Here is a 23,246-nt window from a genome sequence, read left to right on the forward strand (position 1 = left end):
CAACTGCTCTGCTGGTACTTATTGGTAGGGATGTTTCAATAATCTCTCGACACTGTTAGATGTCCTTGCTGTCCAACACTATTAACCTCTCCTCTTTGGGGTGTCGGATAGTGGAGAAGTTTGTAGCTAGAACCAGAACCAGGGGCAGGTTCTACCAGGGTCAGGTTCTACCAGGGGCAGGTTCTACCAGGGCTGGGGTTCTGCCTGTTTTGGACATGCTGTGACATCACTGCTTCACCATCCGCCTATGCACTATCGCCATGGAGTCCAAATATAACTGTTTGTTCACCTATTCAACAGAGTCCAGATATAACTGTGTTGACCTAGAAACACCCCTCACACCATGTTAGAATAGCGGGACACAGTGGGGCAGCAAGGCCCTGGACTGTTCCTACCACTGGAGCCTCACACCCTTAACATGCCTACGGCCTAGCTTCCATTCTGTGTGTGTGCCGTCATTTCAGTGGCCTCTCAAGCAGGTTCCTCTAGGACAGGGTTCAGAAACAGTCCTGTCCTTCAACGGCCTCGCAGTCGACTGCAATCATGTCATGAACACGCACACACACACATCACCCAGCGATACAAACAAACAGCAGGTGTGTGTGTGTGTGTGTGTGTGGGGGGGGGGGGGTATTTTGAGCAGGAGAAGAATGCGTAGCCTGAATTTCTGTGTTTGCAGTGTGATCATGTGTCCATTTTCATCTCGCTAACATTTTGGCCGTGCTTTCACTTCTACTACCATGTGGGCCCAACAAAGTAACAACAAAGTAACTGTAAATGACTGCTCTCCCCTCTCTTCTCCTCTCCCTCTCTCAGTTGAGGAACCAGGAAGTGCTTCTCGGGAGCGGCCTACTCATTGGGGTTTCCTGAAGCTTGGCGACGCCCCTGAGGTTGCCGTGGCGACGGGGAGGAAGCGCGGTAGCCAATGCCTGCTCGAGGCTGTGACCTGTTAAGAGAACCAGCCTCAACACTAGGACCTCTGAACTTTGACCTCTGCACCAAAACAGCCAAGACTCCATACTCTTTTACCCTACACAAGACCCCCCCCCCCCCCCACACACACACACACCTGCCTTACCTACTCTGCCCACTGCCAATCCTTAGACTTCCTGCCCCCCCCTTTACAGATACACATCTGTCGCCTTACCTGCCACCTCCACCCTCCTCTCCTCCACCTCCTCTCCTCCTGACTCTCCTCAACCTCTCTCTCTTCCTACTTCTCCCCATCTCTCTCCTGCTGGCAATACAGGCCCTGAACTTCACCCCTTACAAGTTTCAACCACCCTCCATCCCCTCCCCCCTCCCTCCCTCCCCCTCTCCCTCCCCCAGCTGCAGCTTTGGTGTCTGTGATTGGTACAGCGTATTCCCATCCCCATGGCGATCGCTGAGCAAACAGATGAGGGTTGCGTCGGTAACGTGTCTCTGGTGGTCATAGCGATGTGTGTCCTCCAGGCTGGAGCAGATGGAGAAGGTAAAGGTTGTTCCTACGTGCTGGTCTGAGGCCAGCTGTCGTCACGCCCGGCCTGGTGCTGTGGACGGGAGCGGGCAGCAGAATCTGACCCTGGATCAGCTGGTAGGAGGAGCCTCGACCCACAGCCAGACAGCCTGAGAGGATGGTTTAAGTGTTCATGCATGTCAACTCACGGCCTGTGAAAGGAATTGTAGTCAAAAAGACACGTATTTCTTACTGCACCTGTAACCCCCTTTTCTCTCCCCCTCCCCTCCCCCACACCTCCACACACACACACACCTCCACACACACACACCTCCACACACACACCTCCACACACACACCTCCACACCTCCACACACACATGATCAATTTATTGGGAAGTAGAGAAAAAACCCTGTTGAACTTTGACTGCCACAGAAATGCAAGTTTTACTCATTGTGGCGCCTCTCGAACAAAGACCTTTTGTTTTGCAAGTCCAATGCAAACGCAGAGTCTCAGCAGACAGTGGAGGAATGTGTGATGACAAACTCCTGCCTGTTCCTTGTGGTTCTCATGGAGACAGCGCGTGGAGAACCGTCTCTCAGCCCTGGCTAGCGGAACCTTGGGCCGGTTCCATTTCTGTCCCTGGCCCCTCCTCTTCCGGTTCCTTATTTATTTGGGCCCCTTGTTCTGAGATGACTGGATTGGTGGAACCCAAGGGCTCATGGCTCCATCTAGCCCTCTGATTTGGTTGGATGGAGTTGCCACCATTTTGTTTTCACCTGTCCAGTTTCTTCAGGCTCTGAAGGGTCTGGGATTAGGAGCTAGGCAAGGGGGGTTGAAATGGAACTGGTCCAAACACACATTTTCACACCTAATAGGAGTGGTCTATTGAGCATGTGCAATAATGACCTCGTTTTATGGAATGATCATAGTGCACCAGCTTTTGTTTTTCGCCCAAGACACTGGAACTGAATTATTTACTTACAAGGCTAAAAGACCGTCAGTGCAATATTATGCTACTCTTTAATCTAGTACTACTGACTGAAACGAAATGTAATTGCTTTTTTCTGCAGTGTTGATGCATGATAAGAGGATGATTACAAGTTTTTCTTTTTAGTTCGCGAAACAAGGGATCACCAATACTTGCCAAAGTTTTAACTTTGAACTCTTCTCGTTTCGCCCGTTTTGCGCTATCCATGGAAATGACCCGCCTGGTGGTGACGGGCTTCGCTGTCACCGTCACCCTGGCAACCGAGACCATCTGTGACATCGTGATGGCGACGTGTAATTGGCTGCTGGCCGAAAGCCAGTAGGACCATAGACGGTAACCGTTAGACAGTTCAGTTTATGTTAGACGTTTGCTCTTAATGAGCAGATTTTGATGATCACCGGACCAAAAATATGGATCTGAGTTTTTTTTTTTTTATAGTAAGGAGATTCAATAGTGAGGAAATTCTGAAAGTATTTCGTTTGGTTTTCGGGGGTTTATTTCCCCATGGTATTGGCAATAAACGTTATTGGAAACGTAAACTAGTTGTTACAAACTTTGGCAGGCTACTGGTGGGACCAACGTTCAAGAATTGTCGATTAGTGATGTCACAAGGTATTAGCCCCTGAGTGATGACTCTCCCGTACTGTATAAAACGCCACTTATATGCTGTAAATTAGGATACACGCATTTTACTGTATTGTGTTGTTTTGTGTGTGTGCGGATAATCATATTTTCAAACCTTTGCTGTATGCAAAGTTGAATACCTGGGTAGCTGTGCAATAGCTATGCATTACATATCTCCATTATTTTGATGTCAAACATCATTGTATTAAGATATTTCTTTCGCTTATTTGAGTGCATATGTTTCTGCTATATGTCATCCATTGTGTTGTGAATGCTGAAGCCCGTTTTTAATTAAGTCTCATCTGTCACGAATTCAAAAACACATGCCTTTAAATTAGGAGTGACACAGACGAACACATAATTTAATTGTTATGCCCACTTATAAACTCTAATATTGCTGCTTCGCTTGCCTTTAAACTTCGCTTAGGGGTTAGCCCTGAGGTTTGCCCAGTAGAAATGGCCTTGAAGTCACTTGTGCTTGCTGTTCACTAGCCTACTACAGAATGGCGGTAGTTGCCAGCAAGGTCTTGTTTGCGCTCTATTCAGTTAACAATTCCTCGTGGAAATGGCCAAACATTTGATAATATAAATCATCTAAAATCCAATACGGTTTAGTTATTTTCTATGCGATAATTGAAAATGATTTAAAGGAAAAGTATCGTGGTACCAAAGCAGAAGATGAATCCATTGATTCGGATCGAGCTTGAGATAGGTCGGACGGGGTAACCCTGAGCGTAAACAATGCCTTTTTTTAAGTGTTTGCTTGGAGCCACAGTAATATGAAGCTGGGTAGCCTATAGTTGGCGTGTAGGCTATTTGTATATAGTATCAGAGGCAGAATGCAGATGTGATAGAAGTGCAGTTTGTTTTATGAGATACTGTAGGATGATGATGAAGACTTAAGACTGAACTATGCCGATGCAGGGTTCCAGTGTGGAGCATGTGTCAGACGATTGATGGCCAATATAATAAACAATTGCTTTTGGGGTTCAAAACGATGTAATAAAAATCTTCAAAATATATTTCACAGGTGCATTTTTTTATGGATATGAACATGACAAACCAAACACAGAAGAATGTACGCTTTGGAGGATGTGTTTTCTTCAATTTGGTATCATTATTTTGACATCCCAATTAACACTAACTAATGATGTCACACAAACGATTCATAATCGTCCCCTTTTTTTATTTATTTATTCGCGAGAACAACCACTCTTCATTGGCATAATTACAGTGCACAGTAATGCTGCAAAGCTTTTATACAAAACAGTTACAGTTTTAAAATTCAAGTTTTTTCTTGTAATTTCCGCATAACCTACTAAAGCAACATAAAAAAAATGATTTCCCTCAACAGGAATATTGCTTCCGTTCGCGAGTCTTTCCTCGCGCTCATCTGTAAGGCTACATGAAATGTTTGCAGTATTACGTTTCCTCATCACATCCTTTGGTATGAAGGCGTCTCATCGAGTGGGGCACTGTATAGATCTACACCGAACGCGCAGTGAGGCCTAGAACTCAATGACATTTCCTATTTGTAAATACATGCGTGATTAAAATACAGACACAGAATTTAACAAAATATGCATCACTTATTTAAATGGTAATGTGAATCAACAGTAACAGGCCCTTTGATTTAGCTGAATAAATACAAGTTCGGGGTGTGAAAATACAGGGCACCACACTAGTGAAACATCTGTCACAGTCAAACACAATTCTTCAAGTGTTCAAGCCCCAGTATGCATACAGACACACAGGCTAGCAGACGAGATACATTCCTATTCAGTCAATCAACAAACCTAAAGAAGTAGAAACACAAACAGGCAGGTGACCTGGTCCAGCAGAGAGCTGCAGCAGTTTGGGGGCAGTTACTTCTGCATAGTTAAGAGCTTGGGTTGCTTTCGAAGGTGGAGAGGGGCTGGGAGAGGGGGGCTGGGAGAGAGGGCTGGGAGAGGGGGGCTGGGAGAGGGGGCTGGGAGAGGGGGGCTGGGAGAGGGGGGCTGGGAGAGGGGGGGCTGGGAGAGGGGGGGCTGGGAGAGGGGGGCTGGGAGAGAGGGGCTGGGAGAGGGGGCTGGGAGAGGGGGGCTAGGAGAGGGGGGCTGGGAGAGGGGGGGCTGGGAGAGGGGGGGCTGGGAGAGGGGGGCTGGGAGAGGGGGGCTGGGAGAGGGGGGGCTGGGAGAGGGGGGCTGGGAGAGAGGGGCTGGGAGAGGGGGCTGGGAGAGGGGGCTAGGAGAGGGGGGCTGGGAGAGGGGGGGCTGGGAGAGGGGGGGCTGGGAGAGGGGGGCTGGGAGAGGGGGGGCCGGGAGAGAGGGGCTGGGAGAGGGGGGCTGGGAGAGGGGGCCGGGAGAGGGGGCTGGGAGAGGGGGGGCCGGGAGAGGGGGCTGGGAGAGGAGGGGCTGGGAGAGGGGGGCTAGGAGAGGGGGGCTAGGCATTATGGGATATTGTTCCCATATTAGTTATTATTAAAATCCACAAATACAATTTAAAGAATTGTTCAAATGAACCTCAGCTAGACATGACAACTCTAACCACGGGAGCAAGAGCATGCTGTTCTCTAAAGACAGCGCACACACACAGGCAGTGTGTGTGTGTGTGTTACGGTTCAGTGCGTGGTTTAGATGGGCTTGTAAAGCAGCGACGTGACGTATTTCTTCTTGTATCTGTGAGTCGCACTGAGAACCATCACTCCATCCTGGAGGAGAGAGAAGGGAAGGAAGATAGAGAGAGAGAGGGAGGGAGGAGAGAGAGGGGAAGGAAGGTATAGAGGGGAAGGAAGGTAGAGAGAGACAGGGAGGGAGGAGAGAGAGAGGGGAAGGAAGGTAGAGAGGGGAAGGAAGGTAAAGGGAGGAGAGAGAGAGGGGAAGGAAGGTAGAGAGAGGGAGGGAGGAGAGAGTCAGAGAGACAAAGGAGACATGACAAAAGAGAGAGTGTGTGTGTATGTGTGTGTGCATGCCTACCTTGATAGAGAGAGCATACAGGTGGTTGAGCATCACATGGTTTGGTTCAGGCAGAAGAGCAGGATCACACTGGAGACACAGAGGACAGGAGACATGTTACACAACACCCAGAGGGAGGGAGGGAGGGAGGGAGGGAGGGAGGGAGGGAGGGAGGGAGGGAGGGAGGGAGGGAGGGAGGGAGGGAGGGAGGCAGGGAGGGAGGGAGGGAGGGAGGGGGGCAGGCAGGCAGGCAGGCAGGCAGGGAGGCAGGGAGGGAGGGAGGGAGGGAGGGAGGGAGGGAGGGAGGGAGGGAGGGAGGGAGGGAGGGAGGGAGGGAGGGAGGGAGGGAGGGAGGGAGGGAGGGAGGGAGGGAGGGAGGGAGGGAGGGATGAATAGAGGCTGACCGATATGTTGGTGTCCTTGTTGAGGATGACCTGCAGCAGGTGCGGGGGGAGGATGGGCGGGGCCTTGAAGCGCTCCGCAGGTTTGAACGTGTACTGTTCCTGTCCGTATAGACCTGGGGGGGAGCTGGAGAGATCTGAGGCACACACACACATAGAAAAAGCCAGTCAGACATACACACGTTTTACTACCCGCCAGCCAGTCTAGACCATCAGCCATCAACCATCATGATTGCAAGTCCCGTTCAGTTGGTGACTCATCAGTGCCAATGTCCTCGGCCATACCTGTTTCAGAACATTCCAGAGAGTCCACCTGCAGAGCATCAAACACCTCAAAGTCAGACTTCTTCACCTGGATCAGGTTGTTTATGGTTCCCAGCTGACTGGTCACCACGGGCTGGAGAGAAGAGGAAGGAGAGGGGGGAGGGATGGAGAGGGGGAGAGGGAAGGAGAAAGGTACAGGGAGCGTGCGAGAAAGAGGAAAGGGGAAGAGAGAGAAGAAGGTTCATACAGTGTGTAGGTCTAAAACATGAGCACCATGTTTCCAGCCTGCGACGCTGGGCCCTCGTGAGCGGCGCCAGGGCTCACCTCTGACGGGTCGTGGATCCACTGGCCGTCCACAAAGAACTTGTACTGGTGCTCTCCCTCCGGGAGGTCCAGGATCGCCACAAAGTCGTTATGGCTACAGACAGACACACAGACAGACAGACAGACACACACACAGACAGGCAGACAGACAGGCAGACAGGACAACAGCAGAATCAGGTGTGCTGGAGCAGGGAAACATCTAGAACATGCACCACAGGGGGGGTCCCTGAGGACCAGGCTTGAAGACCCCTGAGCTCGAGGGTCACCGGCCTGTACCTCTTGTTGAGGGGGATCTTGGTGTTCCAGCTGTTGAAGGACCCCGCGATGTAGACCTCCTTCCCCCCCCCCAGCCCAGCGGATCACCGTGGGCCGGGCCTGCGGGCTGGTCTTCACCAGGTCGTCCAGGTCCGGGGTGAACTCCTTCTCTCCCAGTGTCTGAGGGCACAGAGAGGACAGGTCAGACGGCAGGTCAGAGCACACCCTGAAGACTATTGAGATTCCCCCCACCTCCACCAGGGGGAGCCAGAGGGGGCCCAGAGGGGGCTTGGCATCTGTACATTTTGTTCCCGATCCTAATCTTTTCTACGTCGCTTCGGATAAAAGCTAAATGGATCAATTGAACGTGGGTTGTTTTAACCACCCCCCTTGGGGTAAACTGCCTGTACTGTGAATGTTATCTGGAGCACCTTATTTTCATAACGGAGCAGGTTAATCTGGGGTGAACAACCTGGGGTGGACAGCCTGGGGTCTACCAACCTTAGACTCGGGCCCATGTGTGTTGAAGATGTTGGGGTCGTCGGTGCTGTCCACCAGCTTGCTGGGCTCGTGGTCCTTGTGGCTGCCTCCACTGTCTGAGCGATGGGGCTTGGAGCCATGGCGATCACCGGACATACGGTCGCTGGTGTTACCCATGATGCCTCACTCTAGTGTCCAACCTGGGCCACTCCAAGCTGACAGGAACCACAACTGCAAGGTCAGGGTAAAGGGTGATTATTTGGAGGAGGAAATAAGAACTTTCCCCACAGACGATTTGACGAGATCTGGGCTGTCTCGTTCGAGATGGGTCTTGGCATTTAGAATCTCTCGACCACCAAAATTCTGAAGAACACTCGCAAAATATGATGACACGAACTTTAACCTCAGACTAGGTTGATCATTTAATGCAGATCCCTGCATGTTTTATATGTTTTCCCCGGACCAGGGTTGAGAAAGGCTGATATAGACCTTCATTACCAGGCCATTACACAACAGAGAAACATTCATCTAATGCTTTGAGTGTGACATATGATGAACTCTTGCTATTTCGGATCAAGCTGGAAGAAGTACAACAGCAGACGCATAATCAGGACCCTAATGGCCTGCATCCAAAGTAGCCTTAAATTTGCCTGTGCTTTAATGTCGAGTTAGCCACAACCCCTACTAGCTGAACAGTTAGCCAACTAGCTAGTGTGATTCAAGTTCACAGCTTGCATTGCGATCTGCTTTCCCTGACTTACCTTTGATACATTTACCACACTGACAGTAGGCTACCAACGCCCACACGACGGTCAATTAATGCAACGTAGCTACGAACTGTAACAATCAATTCCTTGGATGTACCAACAGAGAGGCAGCAATCTAGCAAAAAAAGTATCGTAATATATACTCGAAGATAACGACTGAGGTTCTGTATCACACTTTTAAGGCTTAGCCTATGTCTGTCCTTAGTGTACTCTCTCCGCTTCACGTAGCTACTCGAGTGCAGTTGCCCTGTCCAATTTAGTTGTGCTGGGAATATTTTTAGACAGCTCTCGAGCTATACTTGGGAGTGTTGAATTCCAGCGGGTGACATTTACGATGAACATAATAAATTGAGTTCTAACCTCAACCGTTTTAAAATTACAACTACTCACCACCTAAAATGATGTCTTGTTTATCTTTAAGTCAGAGTCCTTCTAGCCAACTTTGTCAACATCGACATTTTTCCTCTGTGCTAATCGCCGACTACGGATCGCCCGTTAGGACAGTTCATTCGCGCATTGTAAAATCCGAAAAGTTCACGGTCAACTTTTTTAAAGGAACTGCGTCAGCGTCAAATGTTTTCATACAGCATTATGACAAATGTTACCAATTTATTTCAACGAGCAAGTTAAATGAAATAAAGATTATTTATTTCTTACAAAACATATTGTATATGAATTAGATGTGGAGCCGTTGTCGACTTACTGGTCCATGATTTATTTCACTTTGTTAAACCAACATCAGTTTCCATCTCCAGGCTGGCCATCCTTGTGATTTAAACATAAACGTACACACGTGAATCATTCATTCTTTAACAACACACATTAAACCGTCTCATCAACAAACCAACCATAGACTACTCATCCGTTACAAACGATCGAGTAAGATTCTGCCTGTGACTGTGTGAAAGTGCAGGCCAATGATGTCATCATGAACGACTGTAGAACATCAACAGGTTATAAAGGCCTAAATTACCCTATATTTAGTTACATGTTTATACAGAAAACTATTGTAAGAGCCCCGGGTATGGGTAATCCTGTAATAAAATACAAATGTGATCCTGTTGACGGTTTTGTGCTTCCAATTACGTGTTCACACTCACTGAAACAGGCGTCACCTTCATGCCCATCAGGTTATTCCGAAGATTGTGAATCCGATTTAGAAACTCATCCTGGACGGTACTGATATTGATACCGACATTACCCCCCTGCTCCTCGCTGCCAGACTCTCTCTCTCTACGCCATTTGCTTTGAGCTTTCTTGACATCTTCACCAGCGCCATTATCATCGTCTCCGTCTGATGAGTCGCTGGACCCAGATTGTGTCAGGTGGATGGGGACAACCGCGGTCATCTCCGCCTTGGGTCTGGATGTGTGGTACTGAGACAGAAGTTGACACTTGACACTAGTTTCACAATGTTATGTTACTTATAAGCTTACAAGTTTTTTATACACGTCAATTTTGCCTGTGGCCTTGGATGTTAAAACGGATAATTTACTTTCTCTGGCGATGGCTTCCTCATGGTCCAGCCCTCAGTCTTATATTCTGGTTCAGGACATATGTGCTAAAAAAAGCATTTTTTCATTGCCGTTTCGTCAACATTGAGGTTAGGCCTACATCATCTTTATAGCCTAGTGTAGCAAGCAGACCGTTAGGTCTATATGTCTATTGTCATAACTTTTTCTGTCAACACTTACAATTGTCTGAACTTTGGTCTTGCAGCTGGGCCTGTATGTCTCTCTGCAGGCAAGTTCGCAGTCATCAACTGTCCATTTCATCTTTTTCATATCGGGTTTACTCCGGTATTTTGACTCCTGAATAACAGAAACAGTGCGAAAGTGTGGCTTTAGCTGGAACTTTAAAACCCCATCACTATTTAATGGAAACAGAATCTTACCATGATTTGAGCAATTCACTCTCAGCTCGCGGACCAGTGTTTTGAAAACAGTCTTATTTAATTTTAAACATTCGGCATTCGTGCGCGTCTGATTAGATTCCATTCTTTCTATTTCATGCGAGAGAGGCACATCAGATTGCGTTGTGAGACCAAGACAACGAATAGGCCTGGGTTCGTTGCGGCCGTGTTATTATTTGGTAATTCAGACGGGAGTCAGGTGGCTGAACGGTGAGGGAATCGGGCAAGTAATCTGAAGGTTGCCAGATCAATTCCTGGCCGTGCCAAATGACGTTGTGTCCTTGGGCAAGGCACTTCACCCTACTTACCTCGGGGGGAATGGCCCTGTAGCCTACTTACTGTAAGTCGCTCTGGATAAGAGTGTCTACTAAATGTCATTCAATTGTTGTAAATCAGCATCACACAAAAAACAACTTGTGGCACACTGTATTTTTAACATTCATGGCATTCCCTTTCACGGACACAAGGTGGTGTTTTTTTTCTTTCTTTTTTTTATTAGCCTAGCAATTTCAACAATGTCAAATACTATTGAATAGACAAGAAACACAGAGTAAATAAAATAAAATAAAACTAAAAATTAAGAGCATACATGTATCAATATAAATTAAATTAACCCAAAACAACGCTAGGGGAAATACAAATATATTTTTTAATTAGTAGCCCCCTACACAGTTTCAATCCTCAGGCAGGATTGATTGAAGTAGCTCGGCCTATCTAATAAAGTTAAGACGAAAATAGAGGACTATCTAATTTACTTTCTTGAAGAAAAATGGGCGAAAATAGGGTGATTGAGGTAGGCCTAGGCAGGAAAAATATTGCTGGAAAGATGCATCAGGTAAAATTGTTGAAATTCCTAATCCTGTTACGATTTAGATCAAACTTGAGAATTCTACAACAACAAAAAAGAGAGAGGAGCTATGAGAAGGGTGGTTTTAAAGTAGTTGACCGCGGCCTTTTACTTTGCCCTGGGGCAAAACTGACATATCAGCTGTGATTGGTAGAACGAGACAGTCCGCTTGCTTGACAACCAGGGGCTGGGTAGCAGCGGAAAGATCGAGCAAGCCGCGACAAGACAAGCAAGGTGGAGAATAGTGGACAAAGCCCAACGGCAACGTCGTGACAGCGTCTGTCAACATCACAGAGGCATATTTGAGCAGCTTATATTCAGCTCATGCATTTTTAGACAGGTGAGTAATGTTTTCGTTCGTTTGTAACAGCAAGCAATTGCGTGGAAAGGGAACCCTTTCTGGGGCTCCAACCCACCCCGCCCGCTAGCCAGCTAGCGGATGATGCATGTCTCCAATGCCTGGCCTGAAAGCCAATTCCCTGTGTTCAATCTGTCATGACTATTTGGGTTGGTGCCTAGACGAGACAGACTTCATCACGCTAGTCGCTATGTTATCTAGTACTCGAATTTTTGAAAGATGTGCATAATCTCGCTTGCAAATGTACCCTATTTGCCCGTTATCTAACTAGCCAGCTAGTGGCTAATCCTCTTATGTTGTGGATACTCGAAGCTTCTGTTTATTAGCTGTCTTGTTAGCAGCTAGCTGCGTGTTGTATCTGAACCCCACCCAGACACAGTACAGCTACCGAGCTACAATATTTGCTCAGAGGTATCTCATAGATAGATTACACGCTGATAAACTAAAGATGCCGATCCGTTCGATATCCTGTCATTGTCTCCGGTGTGGATGCATGAATGAATTATAAAGAGCTCGCCTCGTAACGTTATGGTAAACCAGAAACCCATGTCGACCATCTGATTCTTCTGATTGACTGTCATTATTACATAATTGAAAGCACCGTTTTATGTAATTTGATTATCTATAAACTGCAGACATTGTACCGTCCCTGAATGTAGATTGTTAATTATCTTGTAGCCTACAGCCCAGGAATAATGAGAGGAGAATAAGATCTCTCTCAGGGCATTACGTCTGCATCTGGAGTTAGGTGCTCTGTATGGCTTGTTTAGAGAGGGATTTAACACCCAGACAAAAAGGTTCTGTACCCAGTGAAAGTAAAGTTTGTTAATAGGATTAATAGATCTATATTCCATGCAGGGCCATACCAGATTGTCAGGATTGGACTTTAGTGTGACCACTCTTTATGAACAGTTCATTGAACAGCATGCAGTAGCCTACACACAGAGAGAGAGAGACATCAAAACAAACCTGACGGCAATATGATGAACTGGGCTTAAAAAAAATACAAATAAAACATTACTAAAACGACAGCTGAAAGTAAAAACACACTTAAAACATTGTTAGCGACACATTGAAATGTAGTCGTATCTTATTTCCATATAAGTCACTCAGGAAAAAAACATGACTGACAGTTTGTTAATGTTGTTTGAGGGTTTATCTTGGTTTAAACACAGCTCTCCAGGCCCTCAGGTTGCTAAGACACCTGTCTTGAATCCTTGGCTTGCAGCCCATCGTCGCCATGACAGCGGAGGAGATCATCAACGTGAAGGAGGTGGAGATCATCAAGGTGATCCTGGACTTCCTGAACTCCAGGAAGCTGCACATCAGCATGCTGGCGCTGGAGAAGGAGAGTGGAGTCATCAACGGCCTGTACTCTGACGACATGCTCTTCCTCAGGTAGGGTTAGGCTGGCCTGGCCTGTACTCTGACGACATGCTCTTCCTCAGGTAGGGTTAGGCTGGCCTGGCCTGTACTCTGACGACATGCTCTTCCTCAGGTAGGGTTAGGCTGGCCTGGCCTGTACTCTGACGACATGCTCTTCCTCAGGTAGGGTTAGGCTGGCCTGGCCTGTACTCTGACGACATGCTCCTCCTCAGGTAGGGTTAGGCTGGCCTGGCCTGTACTCTGACGACATGCTCTTCCTCAGGTAGGGTTAGGCTGGCCTGGCCTGTACTCTGACGACATGCTCTTCCTCAGGTAGGGTTAGGCTGGCCTGGCCTGGCCTGTACTCTGACGACATGCTCTTCCTCAGGTAGGGTTAGGCTGGCCTGGCCTGTACTCTGACGACATGCTCTTCCTCAGGTAGGGTTAGGGGGGGGGGGGGACACTCTTCATCAAACGTACTCCCTGATGAAAGAGACACACATGTTTTTCTTGCATGTTATGAAGGTAAGGCAGGGCCTCCCTGGCCATCTGTCTGTGTTGTACCAAGACTACTTTAGTATTCAGATGAAGCTGTGGTCTGAACTGCATTGTGGGACAGGTCCTTTTGTTAACACAGGGCCTATTCATCTCCTGGGCCTGTCTGCCCTCCTCTGGAGAACCGCTAACAAAGACCGTCAACAATTAGCAGGGGGCCTCACTAACCCTTCAGACTGAGGCCTCTGCTTGTTCTGTTGCACTGTTAAGTGTGTGTGTGGAGTGTTTGTGTGTGCACGTGTACCTGCATATCTCCTTTGATAACCCAGTGTATTGGAGCCTTTGGTGAGTGTGTGTGTGTGTGTTGATAACCCAGTGTATTGGAGCCTTTGGTGAGTGTGTGTGTGTGTGTGTGTTGATAACCCAGTGTATTGGAGCCTTTGGTGAGTGAGTGTGTGTGTGTGTGTTGATAACCCAGTGTATTGGAGCCTTTGGTGAGTGAGTGTGTGTGTGTGTGTTGATAACCCAGTGTATTGGAGCCTTTGGTGAGTGAGTGTGTGTGTGTGTGTTGATAACCCAGTGTATTGGAGCCTTTGGTGAGTGTGTGTGTGTGTGTGTGTTGATAACCCAGTGTATTGGAGCCTTTGGTGTGTGTGTGTGTGTGTGTTGATAACCCAGTGTATTGGAGCCTTTGGTGAGTGTGTGTGTGTGTGTGTGTTGATAACCCAGTGTATTGGAGCCTTTGGTGAGTGTGTGTGTGTGTGTGTTGATAACCCAGTGTATTGGAGCCTTTGGTGTGTGTGTGTGTGTGTGTGTGTGTTGATAACCCAGTGTATTGGAGCCTTTGGTGAGTGTGTGTGTGTGTGTGTGTGTGTGTTGATAACCCAGTGTATTGGAGCCTTTGGTGTGTGTGTGTGTGTGTGTTGATAACCCAGTGTGCTGGGACCCCTGGTGAGTGTGTGTGTGTGTGTGTGTGTTGATAACCCAGTGTATTGGAGCCTTTGGTGTGTGTGTGTGTGTGTGTGTGTTGATAACCCAGTGTATTGGAGCCTTTGGTGAGTGTGTGTGTGTGTGTGTGTTGATAACCCAGTGTATTGGAGCCTTTGGTGTGTGTGTGTGTGTGTTGATAACCCAGTGTATTGGAGCCTTTGGTGTGTGTGTGTGTGTGTTGATAACCCAGTGTATTGGAGCCTTTGGTGAGTGTGTGTGTGTGTGTGTGTTGATAACCCAGTGTGCTGGGACCCCTGGTGAGTGTGTGTGTGTGTGTGTGTGGACAGACAGCTGGTGTTGGACGGCCAGTGGGATGAGGTGCTGCAGTTCATCCAGCCCCTGGAGTGCTTGGACAAGTTTGACGGGAAAAGGTGTGTGGTTCTGTACACGGGGAGGGGGGACCTGGTACTATGGTTTGGGGTTATTCTGTTGGGCTGTTGCAGTTATTGTTCTTGGCTGTTGTAGTTATTGTTCTTGGCTGTTGTAGTTATTGTTCTTGGCTGTTGTAGTTATTGTTCGTTGTGTTTGTAGGTTTCGCTACATCGTTCTGAAGCAGAAGTTTCTGGAAGCGCTCTGTGTGAACAACGCCATGTCTGCAGAGGATGAGCCTCAGCATGTAAGTGTTTGTGTGTGTGCACGTCATGGTTTCCCTGACCAGCTGTGCCTGTTGCCCTCAGATTGTGTCCTTCTCATGTCTGACTCCTAAATCCTTCATCTGATTGGACGCTAAACAGGAAGTCTTGTCATGTTGACATTTAGAAGGGTTGTCTTGGAGAGCAAGATGACACGTCAACAGGGAGGGTTCTGTATCGATGTTAAAAATAGATCCCGAGTTTAGCCTCAGAGGGGTTCAGGATTACTGAAGTGTCCATCTTTCTGTCTGAGTCTTGTATTATCATTGTTGATTTAAAAAAAGTAAATGAGTATGTATGACTTGAATCAGTGAAGTTCTGATTCTGAATGGTCTCTCTCCCCAGCTGGAGTTCACCATGCAAGAGGCAGTGAAGTGTCTTCATGCTCTGGAGGAGTTCTGTCCCTGTAAAGACGACTACAGCAAGCTGTGTCTGCTCCTTACCCTGCCCCGCCTCACCAACCACGCCGAGTTCAAGGCACGTCTCTCTCTCTCTCTCTCTCTCTCTCTCTCTCACACACATACACACACACACACACACACAGTGCTCCATGGTTCTAAGTGTGACAGTGTTCCAGGGTTCTAAGTGTGACTGTGCTCCAGGGTTCTAAGTGTGACAGTGCTCCAGGGTTCTAAGTGTGACTGTGTTCCAGGACTGGAACCCGAGCACGGCCAGGGTGCAGTGCTTCGAGGAGGCGTGCTCCATGGTGGCAGAGTTCATCCCGGCCGACAGGAAGCTGAGTGAGGCGGGCTTCAGGGCCAGCAGCAACCGGCTGTTCCAGCTCATGCTGAAGGGCGTGCTGTACGAGTGCTGCGTGGAGTTCTGCCAGGTGGGGTCACGGGTTTAGGGGTCAGGGGTAGTGCACTGATGATTACCTTCTGGGGATCTCGGTGTGTGTCAGAATATGTGAAACTGACATGTTAAAAAGTTCACAACAGGATGGATGGATTACAGATTAAAAAAGGGATGGACGAATAGACAGATAAAAGATGGAAAGATGAAGGAATAAACCTACTGAGGTGCTAACAGTTCCCCCCTCCCTCCCTCAGAGCAAGGCGACGGGCGAGGAGATCACGGAGGGCGAGGTTCTCCTGGGGGTGGACATGCTGTGTGGGAACGGCTGTGACGACCTGGACCTGTCCCTGCTGTCCTGGATGCAGAACCTGTCTTCCGGCGTGTTCTCCTGCGCCTTTGAGCAGAAGCAGCTCAACATCCACGTGGACCGGCTGGCCAAGCCCCTGAAGGCCGGCTACTCTGACCTCCTGACCCCCCTCATCAGCAAGCTGTCCCCCTACCCGTCCTCGCCCCTGCGCCGGCCCCAGTCTGCAGACACCTACATGTCCCGCTCCCTCAACCCCGCGCTGGACGGCCTCTCCTGCGGCCTCACGGGCCCGGAGAAGAGGGGGCCGGGGGGGGACGCGGCCGGTGGCAGGGGGGCCGCCTCCCCCATGTCCCAGTCCTTTGCTAACTTCCAGTACCCCGGGGCGGGGGGGCAGAACCTGAGCAGGAGCCTGGTGATGGAGAGCTCCATCTTTGAGGAGTCTCCTGACAGGTGAGGAGGAGGGGACCATCTGGGGAGGGAGGGGAGAGGAGCTGGGGAGGGAGGGAGGGGTGGGGAGGTGGGGAGGGAGGGAGGGAGGGGAGAGGAGGTGGGGAGGTGGGGAGGGAGGGGTGGGGAGGTGGGGAGGGAGGGGAGAGGAGGTGGGGAGGGATGGAGGGAGGTGGGGAGAGGAGGTGGGGAGGGAGGGGAGAGGAGGTGGGGAGGGAGGGAGGGGTGGGGAGGGAGGGGAGAGGAGGTGGGGAGGGAGGGAGGGAGGTGGGGAGGGAGGGAGGTGGGGAGAGGAGGTGGGGAGGGAGGTAGGGAGGGGAGGAGAGGAGGGGAGGGAGGGAGGGGAGGGGAGGGGAGGGGAGGGGAGGGGAGGGGAGGGGAGGGGAGGGGAGGGGAGGGGAGGGGAGGGGAGGGGAGGGGAGGGGAGGGGAGGGGAGGGGAGGGGAGGGGAGGGGAGGGGAGGGGAGGTGGGGATGGAGAGAGGGAGAGAGAGGGACAGATCTTTAATGTGTGTGTGTGTGTGTGTTTGTGTGTGCAGCTCCAGGACAGAAACCCCGGTAGATAAGATGATGGGGTCAGGACCTCAGAACCTGCGGCCTGACTCCGCCCCAGGAGAGGACGCCCCCGCACCTGGTCCTGGGGACAGTAATGAGGTAACACACACACGTACATACACACGCATATACATATACACACACACACACATATCCATAGAGTGTGTGTGTGTGTGTGTGTGTGTGTCCCCCAGCTGCGAGACTCGACCGAGCGGTTCGAGGAGTTCTACCGGCAGCGTCTGCGTGTGCAGCAGCACCTGGAGACCAAGCAGCAGCAGAGAGAGCTGTACCAGCAGATGCTGCTGGAGGGGGGGGTCCAGCAGGGGGTCCCCGGGGCCCCCGACATGCAGCACAGCCTCACTGAGAAGTTCCTCAACAAGTACGGGACACACACACTCTCACACTATCGTCTGAGCAGCAAGAGTGTGTGTGTGTGTGTGTGTGTGTGTGTCCCAGCAGAGCAGTAGCTAGCTGAGGGACCAGCCTGGAGACACTGGAGGAGAGAGGGGGGCTGAGAGAGGGGGGCTGACAGTAAGGGGTCCCCCCCCAGTCCAGAACCCAGACCCCTTTAGAGCCCTTCCCCCCCATCACACACATTCAGATCCCCAACCCTGCCCCCCCTCACCCCAGCCCACCTGGGGCATGCTGTACCATCTGTGACTGCTGGGACTCTCTCTCTCTCTCTCTCTCTCTCTCTCTCTCTCTCATACGTCACACTACATCACCCCTCCCCTCCACAGCCCCACCACACCCTCTGCTACCTCTCTCCCCCTCCCCCTCTCCCCCCTGTTATCCAGAGGGCACAGTTCCATTCGAATCACCTCATTAGTGTCCGCAGCTCCTCCCTGGGTAACCCTGTGTGTATTAACCTGTGTGTGTGTGTGTGTCAGGTCCATCCAGAAGCTGGAGGAGCTGAACGTGGGCATGGAGAGTCTGGGGGAGGAGGTGGCGTCTCTAAGCCAGCAGTGCAACGGAGACTCCCTGGAGCCCTCCAGCCTCGCCCCGGAGCAGGGCGGGGGAGGGGGCGGGGGAGGGGGCGGGGGAGGGGGCGGGGGAGGGGGCGGGGGAGGGGGCGGGGGAGGGGGCGGGGGAGGGGGGAGCAGCAGCACCCCGCAGCAACACAGACCGGGGGGGCGGGGGGTGACCCTCCCAGACGAGTCTCCCATCATATCCCAGAGGTGAGGGGGAGAGAGAGGGGGGATGGGGGGGGGGGGGGGGGGGGTAGAGCAGGTGGCCAGGGGGGGGGAGGGAGAATCTTAAATTAGTTCATTTTCTGATGTGAATTAAGATTTTGAAGCAATGGATGTAGCGTGAATAAGGACTGATTTGTGTGTGTGTGTGTGTGTTGACAGCGGACAGAAAGACAAGGCTGGCCAGAGAGGACTACCAGACTCTCCAGGCTCCTTAACTCGGAGTAAAGAGGTGAGGACACACACACACACACACACTAGCAGCCTGTCCCCTGCTAGTCGAGGGTGTTTCAGATGAGAGCCGTCAGTCTTCGCTCTGTTTGGGGATGAATCCTGAGGGAGCTGTGATGTCACGTGGGATTCCCAGATTATGCGCTCTGATGAAGTGTGAGGTGTAATCCAGGAGATTACACTGTAGACTGAGTAATACTGACATGTCATACGACATTCTGCTGGCACAGAATATGGAGAGTTCAGATCACACCAAATTGTACCGTTAATTATGCTAAATCTGTGTGTGTGTGCTGTCTGTGTGTGTATTAAGTGTGTGTGTGTGTGTGCTGTCTGTGTGTGTATTAAGTGTGTGTGTGTGTGTGCTGTCCATTTCCATGTAGTCATTTAGCAGACGCTCTTATCCAGAGCGACTTACAGTAAGTACAGGGACATTCCCCACGAGGCAAGTAGGGTGAAGTGCCTTGCCCAAGGACACAACGTCTATTTCCACGACCAGGAATCGAACCGACAACCTTCTGATGAATAACCCGATTCCCTAACCGCTCAGCTATCTGACCCTGACTCTGTCCGTGTGTGTGTGTGTGTGTGTGTGTGTGTGTCAGGGGGAGCAGCCCAAGGCCCTGTTTGTGTGTGTGAACAACCTGGAGGACACCCAGGCAGTGCGGGCCGTGGCCTTCCACCCCTCAGGGGGGCTGTACGCCGTGGGCTCCAACTCCAAAACACTACGAGTGTGTGCCTACCCTGAAACTCTGGACACCAGGTACACACACACACACACACACACACACACTGGACACCAGGTACACACACACACACACACACACCCTGGACACTCTCTCTCTATCTTAAATCTCTCCCCCCCCCCTCCCCTCCTCCCCCAGTGGTTCAGGGATGACCAAGTCTCCGGAGGTGTGTTTCAAGAGGAACAAGCACCACAAAGGCTCCATCTACTGCGTGGCCTGGAGCCACTGTGGCCAGCTGCTGGCCACCGGCTCCAACGACAAGTATGTCAAGGTCCTGCCCTTCAGCGCCGACACCTGCAACGCCACCGGTACGCCCCTCACACACACACACTGCACATCTTCACTCTATACCTTTTACATATCTACATCTTCTTCTCGCCTCCATCATTCTCCTTTCCTATTTGTTTCTCTCCTTCTGTCTCTCTCTCTCCCTCCTTTTTTCTCTCCCGCTCTCTCTCTTTCTCTCTCCTTCTCTCTCTCCCCTTCTCTCTCTCTTCCCCTCCCTCTAACCCTCCTTCTCCTCCCTCCCCTGCCCCCAGGTCCAGATCTAGAGTTCAGCATGCACGATGGCACGGTCAGGGACCTGGCCTTCCTGGAGGGGCCCGAGAGCGGGGGGGCCATCCTGGTGAGTGCGGGGGCGGGGGACTGCAACATCTACACCACGGACTGTCAGAGAGGCCAGGGGCTGCACGCCCTCAGCGGACACACAGGTGGGCTGCTCACACACACACACACACACATTCACTAGCTCCCTCTTCTTTCTATTACCTGATGAGTGTGTGTGTGGACTGCATGAGGTGCTCATGTTGACGCTTCATGGTGTGCTTCCTCTTCCCCAGGTCACATCCTGTCTCTGTACACCTGGGGGGGCTGGATGATAGCGTCGGGCTCTCAGGATAAGACGGTTCGTTTCTGGGACCTGCGTGTGCCAAGCTGTGTGCGGGTGGTGGGGACTGCCTTCCATGGCTCAGGTACGCACTGCAGAGCACCTGTTACCAGGTAACAACTACATACTGTATACTAGCACAGGATACTACTAGGAGTAGAAGGTATGGATGTGTACTCACTAGATTCATGGACACTTTTCATTAACAAACTAGTTCTGTCTGTATATCTCTAATCCATCTCTCCTTCTTTTCCACCCTCCCTCCCTCCCTCCCTCCCCCCCCCCCTCCCTCCCCCCCCCCTCCCTCCCTCCGTCTCCAGGCAGCCCGGTTGCCTCGGTAGCGGTGGACCCCAGTGGTCGTCTCTTAGCGACAGGGCAGGAGGACAGTGGCTGCATGCTGTATGACATCAGAGGGGGGCGCATGGTCCAGACGTACCGCCCCCACACCAGCGACGTGCGCTCGGTTCGATTCTCCCCCGGGGCTCGTTACCTACTCACCGGTTCCTACGACACCAAGGTCATGGTGACCAACCTCCAGGGTAAGCCCCTGCACGTAGAGATGTATACTAGACTAGACTGTAGATGTATACCAGACTAGACTGTAGATGTATACCAGACTAGACTGTAGATGTATACTAGACTAGACTGTAGATGTATACCAGACTAGACTGTAGATGTATACCAGACTAGACTGTAGATGTATACCAGACTAGACTGTAGATGTATACCAGACTAGACTGTAGATGTATACAGGTCAGCTATTCCAGATAGATAGCTTGATATATACACACACACGTCTGGTGTGTGCAGTTTATATGCTAGTTTTCTAACCAGTGTGTGTGTGTTTGTGTGTGTGTGTGTGTGTGTGCAGGAGACCTGACTAAGCAGCTTCCTGTGACCGTGGTGGGGGAGCACGGTGACAAGGTGATCCAGTGTCGGTGGCACCCACATGACCTGTCCTTCCTGTCCTCCTCCGCAGACCGCACCGTCACACTCTGGACACACAACCCCTGACACACACACACAGACCCTAACACACACACACACAGACCCTAAAACACACACACACACAGCCCCTAACACACACACAGACCCTAACACACACACACACAGCCCCTAACACACACACAGCCCCTAACACACACACAGACCCTAACACACACACACACACACACACACAGCCCCTAACACACACACAACCTCTAACATGCGGACACACAGCTCCTAACACAAACTCATGCACAAACAACCCCTTACAGACAGGCCCGCACACACACACACACACAGACCCAGACTGACACACATCCCCATTGTGCTGACCAGACACTCTGAACATCCCATCAAGTCCTCCAACTTGTCTTTGACATATCATCGTCGATCGCCCTTCATTCTCTGCTGTCAGTCCTCTCCTTTAACTGAATGATGTCATCGCTCCATCTCCTTCACCCCACAGACTGAAGCCCAGTGTTGTCACTATGGAGATGACTGCATATGCAACCTAGCTGCTGTACTGCTGTTTGATCCTTGTCCTGTGTTTTTAACAGCACTAGTCCAGACCCTCAGCCCTCAGCACAGTATACAGTTCATGATGGTGCCTTGAGTTCATCACATTAGGTGTGTTCGACTTCATGCAGCGCCGGTGTCGCCTGCAGCCGCCTGCAGCCCGGCTGACTTGAAGCAGCCAATGGCATTCTCAGATTCAAGGCAGCCGGCTGTCGGCGCCGCCGGCGCTGCATGAAGTCGAACACACCTATTTTCTCCACTCTGGAGGTCAAAGGTTGAGCGATCCTGCTAAACAGGAAGTGACCACAGTTTATAGACTGTCTCCATTTTTTACCAGATCTCTGGTCTGTGTCAACCCGCTCGGTTCATCGTGTTCTGGAATCTTCTTTCGGAGTGTTCATCACGTTCCGGAATTTAACTTAAATAGATATGATCTACATTCCCCACTCTGCTTAAGCAAGGTGTGTTAATTCCAGACAGCTATATGGGTCACTTAGCATCTGAAACACTTCCTGTTTCCTCCTGGAGTTTAGGAGTTTCCTGTCCCGCCCGTTGGTTCTGCCAGACACGATCAGTCAAGCACAGATAAGGATGTGAACTAATATTGTTGGGACCCAGATGTAATAGTGAACTGATCAGTTAGCTACTACCTACCTGTCTGGTGGGTGCTTCATATTTCGATGTTACTGTGCATCGCTGGACCCCTGCAGTGTAAATACTACTCAAAGTGTACATTTGCTAGTGAGTTTCATTTAAAAATGTAAAATCAGTGTTTTGCTAGGGCAGCTGTAATGGCGTCATGCTAAGGCTTGCAATCTACGACAGACAGTAGGGAATTATTCAAAAATAAAAGGTCTTTATTTTGGGCACCGTTATGTTCTGTTATACTTTTAGTATTCACCGTTGAGGTTTTTATTTAGCAGTTCAATGCAACTTCACAGGTTTATTTTTCCGTACAGTAGATGGCAGTGTTTGGCCTTACTAACGGGGCGTCTCCCTAACGCACTATAGACAAGCACGGCGTTGTTTCAGAATATTGTTATTAATTTATTGTTATATAGTGTTATATATATTATAATTTGGGATAGTTTGTGTTTTAGCATTTCTTTTTCATGTTTTACGTTGACTTTCTTGGTTTCGTTTTGCCAGACAAGCTTGAGTTTTTAATGCTTTGTAATGTTACGTCTGTACAGATGTTACATTTTTTAACTAAAAAGGCCAAAACGTACATGGATGTATTTATTTTATCGCTCATTTTTAACGTATGTACAGTCAATGGGTTTCTGTTAATATATATTATAATGGCTCCTGTATTTTGCTTTTCTAAACCTCGTTTTAAAAAGTGACTTATCGTTAATGAATATAGAGCTTGTTGAGGAGTGGATGCCGCAGTGGTATTGAAATAAAATACTTTAACTTCAGGTGTACGTGTTATTTTTTGGACGTTTTTCCAGATTAGAGTTTGCGGGAGAAAGGGGCAGAAAATGGCCTGAGCCACATTTGAAACCAATCAC

At 50.0% G+C, this 23,246-nt stretch overlaps 3 protein-coding genes across 9 annotated transcripts in view; 2 read left to right on the forward strand and 1 right to left on the reverse strand.

Annotated features, from left to right (window-relative positions):
* LOC146272013 (myomegalin) overlaps positions 1-4,072 on the forward strand; it is a 43,314-nt gene extending 39,242 nt beyond the window's left edge. For all 5 annotated transcript variants that reach the window (XM_084706636.1, XM_084706634.1, XM_084706633.1 and 2 more), the window contains one exon: positions 817-4,072. In XM_084706636.1, the coding sequence (XP_084562762.1) occupies positions 817-953 (137 nt within the window). In that variant the 3' untranslated portion in view covers positions 954-4,072. The remainder of the gene's footprint in view (positions 1-816) is intronic.
* A 1,323-nt stretch (positions 4,073-5,395) lies between these two features.
* On the reverse strand, positions 5,396-8,995 carry prkab2 (protein kinase, AMP-activated, beta 2 non-catalytic subunit). Its single transcript, XM_084708256.1, is given in 9 exon segments — positions 5,396-5,739; positions 6,005-6,073; positions 6,388-6,521; positions 6,670-6,781; positions 6,973-7,066; positions 7,249-7,319; positions 7,321-7,407; positions 7,729-7,938; positions 8,865-8,995. Coding segments are annotated over 8 exon segments (801 nt in total). The 5' UTR covers positions 7,885-7,938; positions 8,865-8,995; the 3' UTR covers positions 5,396-5,661.
* Positions 8,996-10,427: 1,432 nt separating this feature from the next.
* On the forward strand, positions 10,428-23,153 carry wdr47a (WD repeat domain 47a). 3 transcript variants are annotated; one of them, XM_084708251.1, is made up of 17 exons: positions 10,428-10,726; positions 12,820-12,989; positions 14,729-14,812; positions 14,973-15,057; positions 15,419-15,550; positions 15,726-15,902; positions 16,123-16,625; positions 17,161-17,275; positions 17,371-17,555; positions 18,067-18,354; positions 18,529-18,598; positions 19,203-19,360; positions 19,482-19,651; positions 19,883-20,053; positions 20,183-20,314; positions 20,550-20,768; positions 21,101-23,153. In XM_084708251.1, the coding sequence occupies exons 2-17, from the start codon at positions 12,832-12,834 to the stop codon at positions 21,241-21,243; spliced, it is 2,790 nt and encodes a 929-aa protein (XP_084564377.1). In that variant the 5' UTR covers positions 10,428-10,726; positions 12,820-12,831; the 3' UTR covers positions 21,244-23,153. The 3 variants fall into 3 exon arrangements, with proteins under 3 accessions (XP_084564377.1, XP_084564378.1, XP_084564376.1); XM_084708252.1 differs by lacking the exon at positions 10,428-10,726 and adding an exon at positions 11,172-11,573 and having other exon boundaries at positions 12,767-12,989; XM_084708250.1 differs by lacking the exon at positions 10,428-10,726 and adding an exon at positions 11,175-11,573.
* Positions 23,154-23,246: the final 93 nt, after the last annotated feature.

Source organism: Hypomesus nipponensis, chromosome 10 (genome assembly GCF_054491055.1).
Source record: "Hypomesus nipponensis isolate SF chromosome 10, ASM5449105v1, whole genome shotgun sequence".
Lineage (NCBI taxonomy): Eukaryota > Metazoa > Chordata > Actinopteri > Osmeriformes > Osmeridae > Hypomesus > Hypomesus nipponensis.